At 38.9% G+C, this 14,150-nt stretch overlaps 4 protein-coding genes across 5 annotated transcripts; all 4 read left to right on the top strand.

The window, feature by feature from the left end:
* The first annotated feature begins 253 nt into the window (after positions 1-253).
* LOC111214330 (eukaryotic translation initiation factor 3 subunit K-like) lies at positions 254-2,216 on the top strand. Its single transcript, XM_022717040.2, has 8 exons — positions 254-549; positions 644-700; positions 780-830; positions 909-971; positions 1,175-1,225; positions 1,318-1,384; positions 1,551-1,633; positions 1,830-2,216. Exons 1-8 carry the CDS (start codon positions 442-444, stop codon positions 2,022-2,024), a joined length of 675 nt encoding a protein of 224 aa, XP_022572761.1. The 5' UTR covers positions 254-441; the 3' UTR covers positions 2,025-2,216.
* Positions 2,217-2,332: 116 nt separating this feature from the next.
* LOC106408601 (putative pectinesterase/pectinesterase inhibitor 45) lies at positions 2,333-5,310 on the top strand. Its single transcript, XM_013849340.3, has 3 exons — positions 2,333-3,422; positions 3,515-3,675; positions 4,257-5,310. Exons 1-3 carry the CDS (start codon positions 2,452-2,454, stop codon positions 4,955-4,957), a joined length of 1,833 nt encoding a protein of 610 aa, XP_013704794.2. The 5' UTR covers positions 2,333-2,451; the 3' UTR covers positions 4,958-5,310.
* A 1,029-nt stretch (positions 5,311-6,339) lies between these two features.
* LOC106423391 (F-box/LRR-repeat protein 15-like) lies at positions 6,340-11,655 on the top strand. 2 transcript variants are annotated; one of them, XM_013864169.3, is made up of 17 exons: positions 6,340-7,137; positions 7,219-7,450; positions 7,542-7,674; positions 8,065-8,164; positions 8,233-8,430; positions 8,514-8,784; positions 8,874-8,972; positions 9,084-9,172; positions 9,282-9,381; positions 9,478-9,648; positions 9,809-9,961; positions 10,046-10,206; positions 10,289-10,487; positions 10,585-11,036; positions 11,110-11,173; positions 11,270-11,356; positions 11,464-11,655. In XM_013864169.3, exons 1-17 carry the CDS (start codon positions 6,758-6,760, stop codon positions 11,545-11,547), a joined length of 2,973 nt encoding a protein of 990 aa, XP_013719623.1. In that variant the 5' UTR covers positions 6,340-6,757; the 3' UTR covers positions 11,548-11,655. The 2 variants fall into 2 exon arrangements, with proteins under 2 accessions (XP_013719623.1, XP_013719622.1); XM_013864168.3 differs by having other exon boundaries at positions 7,213-7,450.
* A 1,663-nt stretch (positions 11,656-13,318) lies between these two features.
* On the top strand, positions 13,319-13,924 carry LOC106433703. The gene has a single exon (XM_048777105.1). The coding sequence runs from the start codon at positions 13,319-13,321 to the stop codon at positions 13,922-13,924; it is 606 nt and encodes a 201-aa protein (XP_048633062.1).
* Positions 13,925-14,150: the final 226 nt, after the last annotated feature.

The following is a 14,150-nucleotide window of genomic DNA, read 5'->3' as shown; positions in this document are numbered from 1 at the left end:
ACAAAACGTATGTTCCAGGCTCATGTCTTGGCAATGGGTTGGAAGTATAGACTTATTTTTATAACATTAGTCATTAGACAGACATACTCTGTATGAGTCTCTTTTTCTTTTCAAGTTGAAATACTCTGACTTGTCAACCACCAAAGTATTCATTCTCCTGTGACTTCAAAACAAAGACACTTGGTGAATGTTTCATGGAGCCTTATAATTTAATATTACAATTCGAAGATCATGGAAGAAGAAAACATATGACGGTCAGAGCAATCAGTTTAAACTTCTTCCTTGAATTTTTTTGTTCTCAGTTGCAAAGAAAGGCAGAAACTATTATTTACCAAACAGACCTTAGACAGTTACTATCATTCTAATTTAACCCGAAGGTTTGCCCTTTGTCCTTAAACCCTAGATTCCGTCTCTCAGGCGCGAGAACACCGGCGCAAAGAGATGGAGTCGCCGAAGGAACAGAGCTCTTACACCGTTGAGCAGCTCGTCGCCGTCAATCCATTCAACCCTGAAATCTTACCTGATCTTGAAAACTATGTCAACGAGCAGGTATCGTCTCAATTTTGATATATAAAGCAGTTCGCTTGATTCCAATTCGAAGCTGAATGTTGTTTTGGTTTCGTTATGGATGATTCTCTCACAGGTTACGTCGCAAACGTATAGTCTGGATGCAAATCTATGCTTGCTCCGTCTCTACCAGGTACCTCTCTTAGTTAGCTCTTCATAAGATCAAACCTGTTCAAAGAGTTTATCTTTTTCTAATGTTTACCTTTGTGTAGTTTGAGCCTGAGCGTATGAATACTCATGTTGTGGCTCGTATCTTGATCAAGGTATGGTGTACTAGTCTCAGATCAACAATATTTAGTATTGGCTTGTAGTATATTAATCTTATGTGATTCTTTTTGAAGGCTCTTATGGCTATGCCAACTCCAGACTTCAGCCTTTGCCTCTTCTTGATTCCTGAAAGAGTGGTAATCTTCTTTTCACCTCTACTTCATAATGTGTGTTGCTTTTGAGTTGATTCATTGCCACACAATACAGAGAGATTTGAGTTATTTTAATCACGGGTATTCAGCTCATTATTTGTATTCAAGAATCATGATGAAGCTTGAGTGTCAACCTTTTTGGATTCTGTGAGAATTAATATATGCTTTTGTTTGGATTGTGTTTTCAGCAAATGGAGGAGCAGTTCAAGGCACTAATTGTTCTCTCACATTACCTTGAGGTATGCAAACATCAATGTTAGTTGAGACCTTTTGAGAGCTGGAAAAAGGTGTGTGTATTGAGTGTTTAGAATACTTGTTTTTGCTCTTGTAGACTGGGAGGTTCCAACAGTTCTGGGATGAAGCTGCCAAGAACCGTCACTTTCTCGAGTCTGTTCCTGGTAAAAAGTCTAGAAACGCACCCCTTTCTTTTTTGAATCATAAATAAGTCGTCTAGTAATAACTTAGGGATAAATCAATTGTCTAGAAATGCCGACCCACAAAAAAAGTCATGAATAATGTTTATTATGGTACTGTCTATTCATTTTATGATTTTGATGAATGCAGGTTTTGAGCAAGCTATCCAAGCATATGCAAGTCACCTTCTTAGCTTAAGCTACCAAAAGCTTCCAAGATCTGTTCTTGCCGAGGTATGATGTTGAGTTTATTATTCTTGACCCATTGCCTGCATTTCACCATAGGATAATCAAATTGTAGAGCTGTGGATGTAGAAGTATCTCACTTTTGATAATTCTCTGTTGCGTATTTCACACCCTAGTTATGGTGGATGACCTTTACTTGTCGGGTAAATGCCGTTGCTCATTAGTTATGAACATTTTTACACAGGCTGTTAACATGGATGGTGCATCCCTAAACAAGTTTATCGAGCACCAAGTGGCTAACAGTGGATGGATAATTGAGAAAGTGAGTGGAAGTATCGTCTTGCCACAGAATGAATTTAGCCATCCGGAGCTAAAGAAAAACGCAGGTGAGAATGTTCCCCTGGAACACATCGCCCGCATCTTCCCCATCCTTGGTTGAACCAAAGTGTGATTGATGAGTGCAAATGTTTTCTTTAGTCTCTCTACAACACTTAAAGACTGTAATTTGATTTTGGCATTTACCTGCCTTATTTATTACATTTCTGCTCATATCAAATGATCCTTAATGCTATATATTTATGTAATTTTTGGATATTTTTGTCTGAAATTGCAATAAACAAAGGTTATCTGACTTGAATGTGTACTAGTGTCCCTTTTTAAAACCAAATTTCTTAAATGTCAGTAAGACAAACCAATAGCTTAAATTAGAAGACGTGAAATTGGCGCACAAACAAATAATAGGCATCAATCCACAAAACTCTCCTAGCCAAACCAGTTTTGTTGATTTTTCAAGAAAGTAAATATCAAAGAAAGTCAACAAAAATAAAAGTGATCGTCTCCTCCATTAAAAGAGAGATAAACGAAAAATGGCTTTTCAAGATTTTGACCTCATTCAAGAACGCGTAAACGCTGACAGACAACGTAAATTCAGGAAGAAAATCATCATTGGAGTTGTCTCTACGCTTGTTGTCGTCGCTGTCATTACAGGAGGTGCTTTTGCTTATGTTACATATGGGAAAAAATCTCAAGAACCGGTGAAAACCACAAACGCAAACACAAACAGCAAATCTAAAAGCTCAGATAAAAGCTCCGAGAAGAGTACCGCTACTCCAAGCAATAAACCACCATCTTCTGCAGCAGCACATTCTGACAAGCCCGGCCAGGTCGATAAGATTATCAAAGCACTTTGTAATTCAACTCTTTACAAACCAAGTTGTGAGAAAACTCTTAAAAACGGAACAAAGACAGCTTCTCCTCTGTCTGATCCTAGGAGCCTCTTAAAGTCTTCAATCAAAGCAACCAATGACGATCTAGTGAAAGGTTTCGAAAAGGTTTTGAAACTCAAAACAGGGAACAAAGATGAAAAAGACGCTATAGCGCAATGCAAGTTGCTTGTGGATGAAGCTAAAGAAGAACTTGGCACCTCTATGAAAAGAATCAACGACACAAAGGTTAACAGCTTTGCCAAAATAGCGCCTGATTTAGACACTTGGTTAAGCGCAGTCATGTCGCATCAAGAGACATGTCTCGATGGGTTTGAAGAAGGGAAACTCAAAACTGAGATACGTAAGAACTTCAACTCTTCTCAAATGATGACTAGCAACTCTCTGGCGATGATCAAGTCTTTAGACACATATCTTTCTAAGGCTAAAAAGGTGAAAACGAGACATCTTCTTGAATCAAGATCGTCTTGGTTAGGCAACAAGGAGAGAAGGATGTTAAAAGCTGTTGATGTGAAGGCATTGAAACCTAATGCTACAGTGGCTAAAGATGGCAGTGGAAATTTCACAACCATTAATGCTGCACTTAAAGCAATGCCTGCTAAGTACAAAGGAAGGTATTAATTGTTAACCGTTTCATAATATTGGTTCATATTTTTGAAGATGGGATCTTGGCTCTAGGCTTAGTAAATTTTCTTTTTTTTTATAGATATACCATTTATATCAAACATGGAGTTTATGATGAATCTGTGATTGTTGACAAGAAGAAAGCTAATGTTACAATGGTCGGTGATGGATCGCAGAAGACGATCGTGACGGGAAACAAAAGCCATGCAAAGAAAGTCCGTACTTTCCTCACAGCCACATTTGGTATATCCTGATTTCTTAGAGGTTTAATCTCTCAATTGTGAAGAATATAATTTATGCATCTGCGTTTATACGATAAAAAAAAAAAAAAAAAAAAAAAAAAAAAAAAAAAGTTTATACGATAATAAACAATTAAAAATTCACATATTTCTACAAAAAAATATTTTCGTGTTTATGCATGTTAACATATTCAAAAATTATGATTTAACTATTTTTAATGATTTTAAAGAAATAGTAATTCAGTAAATACAACTAATTTTCTTAAAATCTACGAATTGACATTATTAACTTATATAAAATTCCTTGAAAACCTAAAATATTTTTTTATAGACAGACGTTTTAAAAAACATTTATATTTGGGAACAGGAATAATACATAATATTTCAGTTTTTCAAAAATCATTTTTGTGACATGCAAACATAATTTTGTTTCTATTTGCATGCACGTTTAAGTTTAGTGTTCATATAAATAGAAAACAAAAATCGGTAAAAGTAAACGTAAAAGCAATCGCAAACGCAAACAAACAATTGATGTATAAGTATAACTATGAAGTGCAATATTAATATGGTCTTGATTGCTTACAGTGGCACAAGGAGAAGGATTCATGGCACATTCCATGGGGTTCCGGAACACGGCTGGGCCTGACAAGCACCAAGCAGTCGCCATACGTGTCCAATCCGACCGTTCAGTTTTCCAAAACTGTAGATTCGAAGGCTACCAAGACACATTATACGCATACACGCACCGACAATTCTACCGTAGTTGTGTCATTGTCGGAACAATAGACTTCATATTCGGTGACGCGGCCGCCCTATTTCAGAACTGTAACATCTTTATCAAAAAAGGAGTACAAGGGCAGAAGAACACGGTGACGTCTCAAGGGCGAGTGGACAAGTTTCAGACAACAGGCTTTGTGATTCAGAACTGTACAATTGCTCCAAACGAAGATCTTAAACCTGTTAAAGCTCAGTTCAAAAGCTACTTAGGTCGGCCGTGTAAGAACCATTCTAGAACAGTTGTGATGGAGTCCACGATCGAGGATGTGATTGATCCTATTGGTTGGTTGAGATGGCAAGAGACGGATTTCGCTATTGGTACATTGCTTTATGCGGAATACAAAAACGATGGTCCAAGAGGAAAAACTACTTCTAGGGTTAAATGGCCTGGATTTAGGGTTATAAATAAGGAGGAGGCCATGAAGTATACGGTTGGACCATTCTTGCAAGGGGATCCATGGATTCATGATATGGGGGCTCAGGTTAAGTTTGGTCTTTATGATGCTTAATGCTTGCAAGTTTGTTGTCTTGCTTCTTTTTGTTTAAGTGAACATGTGGTGAAGAGTGAAAGTGTAGCTTGGAGTGCAAGGTGATCGAATGTGAATATATAGGTGAGGTGAAAGTGATTTCTACTCATACATTTTGACACGAAACATGTTTAAAGGCGTTTCTTAATGAAGGATACTCCTTGATGATAACAATGGATGCAGATATAACACAACTTGCATCGGTGTGATGAATATCATTGATAATAGTCACTTACTTTTTATCTTGGTAGTAAATGAGATGAACATATAAAAACTAACATGGTATACCAAAGTTCGTAACTTGTAAAAGAAGGCTTAAAACGCAAAAAGATCAACATCACCAGATGAAAATTGTGCACAAGGGAGATAAGAAGGTTGCAACCTGCCTAAATCATGGAAGCAAGTGAAATCATGCATCTTTGATTATCTCTATGGGTGTCATTAGATGAGTAATATTAATGATAGGCACACCAATATTGCTTGATAGACAAAGTTTGAATCGTAGCTCAATTGGGCCAAAGCTACTAACCTATGGAAGACGCCTTGTAGTTTTGTAGTCTGTAGTGTCTGGCTTTTTGTATACTTGTATTTTGGTAGTAAGTGAGGAGGTAAGTCTGGAACCTAGAAACTAATATGCAACCAAGGCTCTTAATTAAAATATAGAAGCCTTGAAACGCCAAAGGTCAACAACATCAAATGAAACTGTGCACAAATGAGATCAGAAGGTTGCAATCTGACTATATCATGGAAGCAAGTGAAATCATGCATCTTTGATTATTTGCAAAGTGAGTATTTTAGTTCCTTCAATTCGGTTTCTATCTTGCATCCCATTTATTTTTCCTCATTCAAAGAGTGTCCCACAATCTTTATAGGCTTTTACTATTTATCAATTTGTTCAAGTTTTTTTTTGGACATCAATGCATGAAAAACTGTAACTCTAATTTCATTTTCATTCAAACTAATGCTCTAATTTTTTTTAAACTAATGTTCCGATCGGTGATTCAGATTAGAAGAACAGTAGAAAAAACAAACTTAGAAATATAAAAATGGTTTGTCAGGAAAACATAAACGAAAAAATCTATAATAAACAGAAAGAAATTAACTAAAATAAATGTAATGAATCTTCCGTTTGCTCCGTTTTTATTCTAGCCGATTTTTTTATCATAATAAGCGTAATTAAGACTGATGTTGAAAACTAAACTGAACCATACTTTAGAACAAGACTTGGACAGAAAGTTCATAGGCAGAACTCTACGTCTACACAAGATCCTAGGCTTGACCGCTTGAGCTTTGACCAGTGACCACACTACTAAACGGCACCGTTTCGAAACGACATCCCTGAACAAAAAAAAACGGTGAAGCCAAGGAGCCCAAACCGAAGAGCTGTTTCTTTTCTTGGATTAGTAATCTTTTCGCCATTCATCTCTTTCCATCGTCGCCGATATTTTTCTCTCCCGAATCGCCGGAATCTTATCACCGCCCACTTCTAAAACTTCAAAGCCTCTTCTCCAACAAGAACCACATCATACGCCTTACCCTCCTCCTCACTATCCCTTACCCAAGATCTGATCCAATTCACCTCTCCATCTCTCTCAAACCCGAATCTAAATTAGGTTAACCTTCGATCTCCTCCTTCTCATCTTCTAAATCCCGAATCAGAGATCCAATTGCTCCGAATTCCTTCTGGGCCTTCCAAATTTAGTAACTTTTCCCCCAAATTCTGATCGGGTTTTCGATAAATGTGCTAGATCGAGACCATTTTTGGGTGTGTGTGTGTGTTGCATGAGGATTTGGTGTTTTGATTGCTTCACCGACGACGACGAGGAAGGTAGACTGAAACAATCGGCTATGGATAACAACAACAACAACAACAACGACGATGTCGATTTGGATCTAAACGAGAGGGAGCTAGGAGTCAATGAGGACGAGCGTTGGCCTCTGTGTGAGGAGATGATGCTGGCTACGACGGAGGAGGAGGAGGAGGAGGACGGTGCTGAATTGGAGCAGTTGTGGTCATCTGAGATTCGCTCCCATCCTCATTTACTTCTTCAAGGTGAGAGTAGCAATGCTGCTGCTGCTGCTGCTGTAGGTGAGGATTGTACGATGGAGGAAGCTGATCATGATTCGTATCATAAACGTGCTAAAGTCTACTCTGGCCTTGCGTGAGCTCTCTAACTTTCTTCTTTTTTTTTTATTGTTGGTTGTTCGTTTTGTGTGATTCTGATGCTGAAGTTTAGTTGCAGTGAGGCACGGTCAGCTTCCGGGGTATCTTCAGATGCTGGTTCGTCGGTGGAGAGAACTGTGAGTTTTGGGGTTGCCTCTTCTTCTAGGACGGATGTGGATATGTTCTGTCAGAACTTCATCTTGAATTATAGTCGGAAAGATGGGAAGAAAGATGAGGGAGATGACAACGGTTCTTCTGAATCAGAAGATTTTGAACTTCATATTGATTTGACTGATGACCTCTTGCATATGGTACACGTTTTTTTTTGTATTCTTTTTTACTTTAGATCAATTTGTAGGTATCAGTTTCTTTGTTTCTTTTTAATTTTTTTTATTTCATCAGGTATTCTCGTTCTTGAATCACATCGACCTCTGTCGCTCTGCTATGGTATGTCGTCAGTGGAGAGTAGCTAGTTCTCATGAGGATTTCTGGAAGGCCTTGAACTTTGAAAATATCAGGATTTCTATCGAGCAATGTAAGTTGTTCTTCATGTGTCTTGTTTGTTATTTTCCGTTTGAAGAAAACAAAGTAGTTTTTTTTTAATAGAAATGCTTGTAAAACGTATTAAATCTGCTGCTGATTGTGTAAACCTTGAAGGAATTCGAGGATTGATAGTGTGTTTATCGAGTCGTGTACTCTTCTTGTACATTTGTTTGATATTCAGTGAGAGTACAATAGAATTGTGACTTTGAGGGCATTGGTTCTGCATTTTTATGTCGAGATTGGCCTTTAAAAGAAAATATAAGCACCAAAAGTATGCCTCCGCTATGTTACTTAAACTTGTAATTCTTCCGTTTTATTAATCCATAAACGGAAGGCGTAATGTACATAAATAAAATATAACCTTTCGTTGCTTTGTGTGCAGTTGAAGACATGTGTCTTCGCTATCCCAATGCCACTGAAGTGAATGTTTATGGCACTCCTTCTGTTAACGCTCTGGCTATGAAAGCAGCCACCACTTTGAGGTATCTGTTTGTTTAGGCTGATATGGTTTCTTGATATATATCCATCTCAATCTTTTCGTCTGTTTCAGGAATCTGGAGGTCTTAACTGTAGGAAAAGGTCATATCAGTGAAAACTTTTTCCAGGCATTGGGGGAGTGTAATATGTTAAGGAGTGTGACTGTAAATGAGGCTATTCTTGGAAATGGTGCTCAGGAAATACACCTGAGTCATGATCGGCTACGTGAACTTAAGATTACAAAATGCCGCGTCATGCGTTTGTCTATCAGGTGAAATTGTTTTTCCATAAATTCATGCATTCTTATTCGTTTATGTGCATTCATTCTCAGTTATTATTATTTCTCTCTTCTAGGTGTCCGCAGCTCAGGTCTTTATCATTAAAAAGAAGCAACATGTCACAGGCGATGCTTAACTGTCCACTCCTCCAACTTCTTGATATTGCCTCGTGCCATAAGCTCCTGGATGCTGCTATCCGTTCAGCTGCCATTTCGTGTCCTCAGTTAGAGTCGCTCGATGTTTCCAACTGTTCCTGTGTCAGCGATGAAACTTTGCGTGAAATAGCCCAGGCTTGTGCTGGTCTCCATATTCTCAATGCTTCATACTGCCCCAATATATCTCTTGAGGTTGGTCTTGTTATCTGATGCTGTTTTTCCTCCCTCGTCTGCAGTTTTGTACTCATTTTCTGACATGTGTGCTCGTTTCCTCTTTGAAGTCAGTACATCTCCCCATGTTGACAGTTCTCAAGCTTCATAGCTGTGAGGGTATAACATCAGCGTCTATGACTTGGATTGCTAATAGTCCTGCGCTAGAGGTCTGTGTTGCTTTTGTTTTCTCCACACCCACATACACATGCACGTTTTCGACAACCTTTAACTAGAGATCATTATTTCCAGTTGGGTTAATAACATATAATCTATTGTAGGTTTTGGAGCTTGATAATTGCAATCTGTTGACATCTGTCGTGTTGCATCTCTCCCATTTGCAGAGTATAAGCCTAGTCCATTGCCGCAAGTATAGTCCTCATCTTTACTTTGCTCTGCATATTTACTGTGATGAGTATTAACGCCTTAAAAAGATTTTGCTGTCATTTTATACGTCCTCTTTTCGCTGTGTTTAACAGATTCACAGAGCTGAACTTGCAAAGCGTCATGCTTTCATCTATCACTGTTTCAAACTGTCCAGCACTTCGCCGAATCACAATCACTTCCAACTCCCTTCGAGTATGCACTTAGTTATCATAATTTGTTAATACAGTTCCATTAGTTGGATTTTTTTAATCTGATTAACCCGTTAACATCTCTTCATTTTCGTTGCAGCGTTTAGCTCTCCAGAAACAGGAGAATTTGACAACATTAGTTCTGCAATGCCAGTCCTTGCAAGAAGTGGATCTCTCTGACTGTGAATCACTGTCAAACGCTGTTTGTGATATATTTAGTGATGATGGTGGATGCCCAATGCTGAAATCGTTAATTCTTGACAACTGTGAGGTGTGACATGGTTTCTTTGTGTTCTTTTGGCTACAGCTCTCAGCTACTTAGGATAACAGAATGAAATATATAGTGAAATAATTTATTGAAATGAAAAACGGCAGTGGGTGATATATTTGATGGTTGCTTAACTAATTCTGCCTCTTGTATCATCTTGTAGAGCTTAACAGAAGTGCGATTCCGCAATTCATCGTTGGGTAGTCTGTCCCTTGTTGGTTGTCGTGCTGTTACTTCTCTTGAGTTGAAGTGCCCCCGCATAGAGCAGATTTGTTTGGATGGATGTGATCATCTTGAAAATGCATTCTTCCAGCCTGTGAGTGTGGCTTCTCTTATTTAAATTAACACAAACTTGTCTTAACTGATGTATATCTTGCTTCTTCCTTCTGGTTGTGAATAGGTTGCGCTTCGTTCTTTAAATTTAGGAATATGTCCGAAATTGAGTGTGCTCAATATCGAAGCACCTTATATGGTGTCCCTTGAATTGAAAGGTTGCGGTGTACTGTCTGAAGCATCCATCATTTGTCCTCTGCTAACATCTTTAGATGCGTCTTTCTGCGGGTAATTATACATTTCTTTGTTATTTTTCATCTTCGTGAGTAATCTTATGGTGCTGCTAAACAATTTCACGATTCATCTGCAGCCAACTGAGGGATGACTGTCTATCTGCAACCACTGCTTCTTGCCCACTGATTGAGTCACTGGTGCTAATGTCGTGCCCTTCTATTGGCTCTGATGGTCTGTCTTCCTTGAACGGGCTCCCAAATCTGACTGTTCTTGATTTGTCGTACACATTCTTGATGAATCTGGAGCCTGTCTTCAAGTCCTGTATTCGACTGAAGGTAATTAAGACCTTGTGACTGTCAGCAATAAAGCATATATATCTTTTCCATGAGAACTTGTTAGGCCTATGCATTCTTTGCTTATTTTATTGTTTAGGTACTCAAATTACAAGCCTGCAAATATCTCACTGACACATCGCTGGAGCCTCTATACAAAGAAGGTGCTTTACCGGCACTTGAAGAGTTAGACCTGTCTTATGGAACTCTCTGTCAGACTGCGATTGACGATCTACTTGCGTGCTGCACACACTTGACCCATTTGAGCTTGAACGGCTGTGTTAATATGCATGACCTTGATTGGGGTTCAACCAATGTACAGCCATTTGACTACTTTGGTGTATACAGTTCTGGTGAGATTACTCAAGAACCAGCTGAAGCAGGCAACCGGTTACTGCAAAACCTCAATTGTGTGGGTTGCCCCAATATCAAAAAAGTGTTGATACCACCAGCAGCTCGATTTTATCATTTATCAACACTGAACCTTTCACTATCGGTCAATTTAAAGGAGGTTGATCTTGCCTGTTCCAACCTGGTTTTGCTTAATCTAAGGTATGTGAGGATTTACCATTTGTTATTCGACTTTAATCTTTATTTCTCATCAATGATTGGTTTTACTCCATAGCAACTGTTGCTCTCTGGAAGTACTGAAGCTTGGCTGCCCAAGATTGGCTAGTCTCTTTCTTCAGGTACGTTTTTGCCCTATACTATGGCTAGTATCTCAGTACTTGTGCATGTGTTATCACGAAACACACTTTGATGATACCAACCTTTGTCTTTGGTAGTCTTGTAACATGGATGAAGCAGGAGTTGAAGCAGCTATATCAAGATGCTGCTCGCTAGAGACACTGGATCTCCGTTTCTGTTCAAAGGTAATAATTATAGGGAGTGTTTTACTTCAGTATCGAAATTTAGCAAATAATCCCATGGCTTCGTAAGAGAGTTCAAATTTTGAAAACCATGTCTTGGTGATTAACAGATATCCTCGGTGAGCATGGCGAGGTTCCGAGCAGTGTGTCCTAGTTTGAAGCGAGTCTTCAGCAGTCCAAATCTTGCAGATTAGGGATTTGCGCCGAATGTTTTATTATATACTAGTATATTATCCCCTGCTATGCAGGAGCACATTATATTTCTTAATAAAAAAAATTAATACAAAAAGGAACTTAAAATATATGAATGGTGTAAATGTTACATGTTTGTGTTGCCAAAAAAAAGAAAAGTCATATTAACTAAATACTGTTATGAATAATGTGGATTGCTAGTAACCAAGCCAAAGGAAGAACGGACTGCGTCCGGCCCAAGACCGCGTCCGCATAGGAGAGAAGAACGGACCGCGTCCGGCCCAAGACCGCGTCCGCATAGGAGAGAGAGGTGGCCAAAGAGTAGCCGACTATAGGATTATAAATTTTTCTTTTCCCTTTCATGTTTATCTTTAAAGATATTTCATATTTCTTTTTAGCTTAGGATTTGTACTATTTCCTTTTATCCTTATCTTATAATCTCTATATAAATAGAACACTTTGATTCAACTAATATACACGATTTCCCCAATTGTTCACAACACGTTATCAGCACGATAGCCTCTAAATCCCTGAGACCAAAATCGAAACCTAAAAGCCTAAACCGGCGACTCAACCTAAAACCCTAGACGTTCCCTGTTCGTCCTAAATCCTAGACGTCCTCAACACTGAACGTCCTCAGCTCTTGATCGCGTCCTTCAGCTCGCACTCGAGAAGAACGCGTCCGTTCTCTGCGTCCGTCCGAGAACACCTCGCACCCGAGACAGCTCGCGTCCGACTACATCCGCGACCCGATAGGAGACAGCAAGCGTCCGTCCGTCTCAGCTCGAAGTTTCATCCATTCTCAGGTGGTCCGGTTCTATACCTCTACGAAACAAAGGTATAAACATAATCTGAGAACCTAGATAAAGAACATAAACCCTAATCCATTATTGTGGAAACTATGTTCTTGATGAAACCTAAAAGAAACTACAAATATTAAAATCTACAAATCTTATAACTAGAAACATATATGATTCCACTAGAATATGATTGAATGTTTGATTGATTAAATCTGAAACATGAGAAACCCTAATGAAGGAATCGAAAACCCTAAACTCTAAAGAAGCTAGAATCTGATTTTAAGATTGTTCTTGCTTGATTGATTTCTTGATTGATCTGAAGTTTAGGATTGTTAGATTGATTGAAATAATCTAACTAAGTATTCAAATCCTTAAAGCCTTGAAACCTTAACTTAAGGTTGCTAGAATTTAAGATTGAAACCCTAGTTTTATAAAAGAAGAAAGAATAGTTTGATTGCTTTACATGAATCCGAACATGGTATTGCATTCATCATGATTATAACAAAATCGACCAGCATATAGATCACACAAAGTTAGGTTGTTTGCATTGGTAGACCTATATGGCCATGTGGCTTATGATTGATAGCACCATGGTCGATTAGTATTGTTTTGAATATCATGAATGCGTAAGACATGTTGTGGCCGAGCTCGCTTATTATCATGCGGCCACATGATCACATTGTGAACCTGAAACTTTAAATGATAATGTGATTCAGATGTCGAAAATAGCAAACAGAGACTACACAGCCCTTAATCTCTCCGGAGGCAATTACTTGCAGTGGGCGCTAGATACAAGGATCAGTTTAAAGTCTAAAGGATCACCGAGGATAACAATGAGAATGAAAAGAATAGATACAGGGCCATAAGCTTTATGCGCCATCATCTCATTGAAGGTCTGAAAGATCAGTACATGACAATTGAAAATCCACTAGACCTTTGGAATGCTTTAAAGCATAGATATGATCACCAAAAGATGGTGTTACTTCCAAAGGCTAGGCACGACTGGATGCATCTAAGATTCTTAGACTTCAAGTTCGTGGATGAGTATACTTCAGCCTTGTTCAAAATAGTTTCAATACTAAGGCTTTGTGGTGAAGAAGTATCCGATGTAATGATGCTTGAAAAGACCTACACTACGTTCCATAAGTCGAACTCAGTATTGCAAGAGCAGTACAGAGTGAAAGGCTACGCCACATATACTGATCTGATCTCGTGTCTACTTTTAGCCGAGGCAAACAACGAGCTCCTGATGAAGAACAGTGAAGCCAGACCTGTCGGGACAACACCATTACCCGAAGCCCATGAGGTTGAAAAGAAAGATCCCAAAGAGAGCTACTACGCCCAAGACAATAGGAGACCACACGGCAATGGCCGTGGTGGATACAAGAGGCGTGGGCGTGATTACCCGAACGGCCGAGACAACTACTCGACCGGCCGAAAAGGAAATCACAATAACTGTGGTCGTGGTTCCAATTACGGCCGGGGCAGAGGTAGTTATGGCCGCGGACGAGGTGGCATATCTAAGCCATCTTACACGTCCAAGTCAGTATGCCACATATGCGGGATGGACAACCATTAGGCCAAGAATTGTAGAACTCCGAAACACTTGTGCGACCTCTATCAAGAGAGCCTCAAGAACAAGAACCCGGAGGCAAACATGATCCAAGAAACCGGTCATGATGACAAAGGACATGGATATGATGTTGATAAAGAATCCGACCAAGATGATCTAATGGACTTTGAAACTTCTGATTGTCTCAAGGACTAGTTTTCGAATCACTTGTCTTATTGCTTTATGTTTTTGA

Source organism: Brassica napus, chromosome A3 (assembly GCF_020379485.1).
Source record: "Brassica napus cultivar Da-Ae chromosome A3, Da-Ae, whole genome shotgun sequence".
Taxonomy (NCBI): domain Eukaryota; kingdom Viridiplantae; phylum Streptophyta; class Magnoliopsida; order Brassicales; family Brassicaceae; genus Brassica; species Brassica napus.
This window is presented reverse-complemented; position numbering and strand designations above follow the sequence as displayed.

Excerpts from the sequence above, each read along its gene's own strand:
- LOC106433703 (XM_048777105.1), top strand. The coding sequence starts at position 13,319 with ATGGTGTTACTTCCAAAGGCTAGGCACGACTGGATGCATCTAAGATTC.
- LOC106423391 (XM_013864168.3), top strand. The coding sequence starts at position 6,758 with ATGAGGATTTGGTGTTTTGATTGCTTCACCGACGACGACGAGGAAGGT. Across the intron at positions 7,675-8,064 it reads CAGGATTTCTATCGAGCAAT|TTGAAGACATGTGTCTTCGC; the intron begins GTAAGTTGTTCT and ends CTTTGTGTGCAG. Across the intron at positions 9,962-10,045 it reads AAAATGCATTCTTCCAGCCT|GTTGCGCTTCGTTCTTTAAA; the intron begins GTGAGTGTGGCT and ends GGTTGTGAATAG.
- LOC106408601 (XM_013849340.3), top strand. The coding sequence starts at position 2,452 with ATGGCTTTTCAAGATTTTGACCTCATTCAAGAACGCGTAAACGCTGAC. Across the intron at positions 3,423-3,514 it reads CCTGCTAAGTACAAAGGAAG|ATATACCATTTATATCAAAC; the intron begins GTATTAATTGTT and ends TTTTTTTTATAG. Across the intron at positions 3,676-4,256 it reads TTTCCTCACAGCCACATTTG|TGGCACAAGGAGAAGGATTC; the intron begins GTATATCCTGAT and ends GATTGCTTACAG.
- LOC111214330 (XM_022717040.2), top strand. The coding sequence starts at position 442 with ATGGAGTCGCCGAAGGAACAGAGCTCTTACACCGTTGAGCAGCTCGTC. Across the intron at positions 550-643 it reads AAAACTATGTCAACGAGCAG|GTTACGTCGCAAACGTATAG; the intron begins GTATCGTCTCAA and ends ATTCTCTCACAG. Across the intron at positions 972-1,174 it reads TCTTGATTCCTGAAAGAGTG|CAAATGGAGGAGCAGTTCAA; the intron begins GTAATCTTCTTT and ends TTGTGTTTTCAG.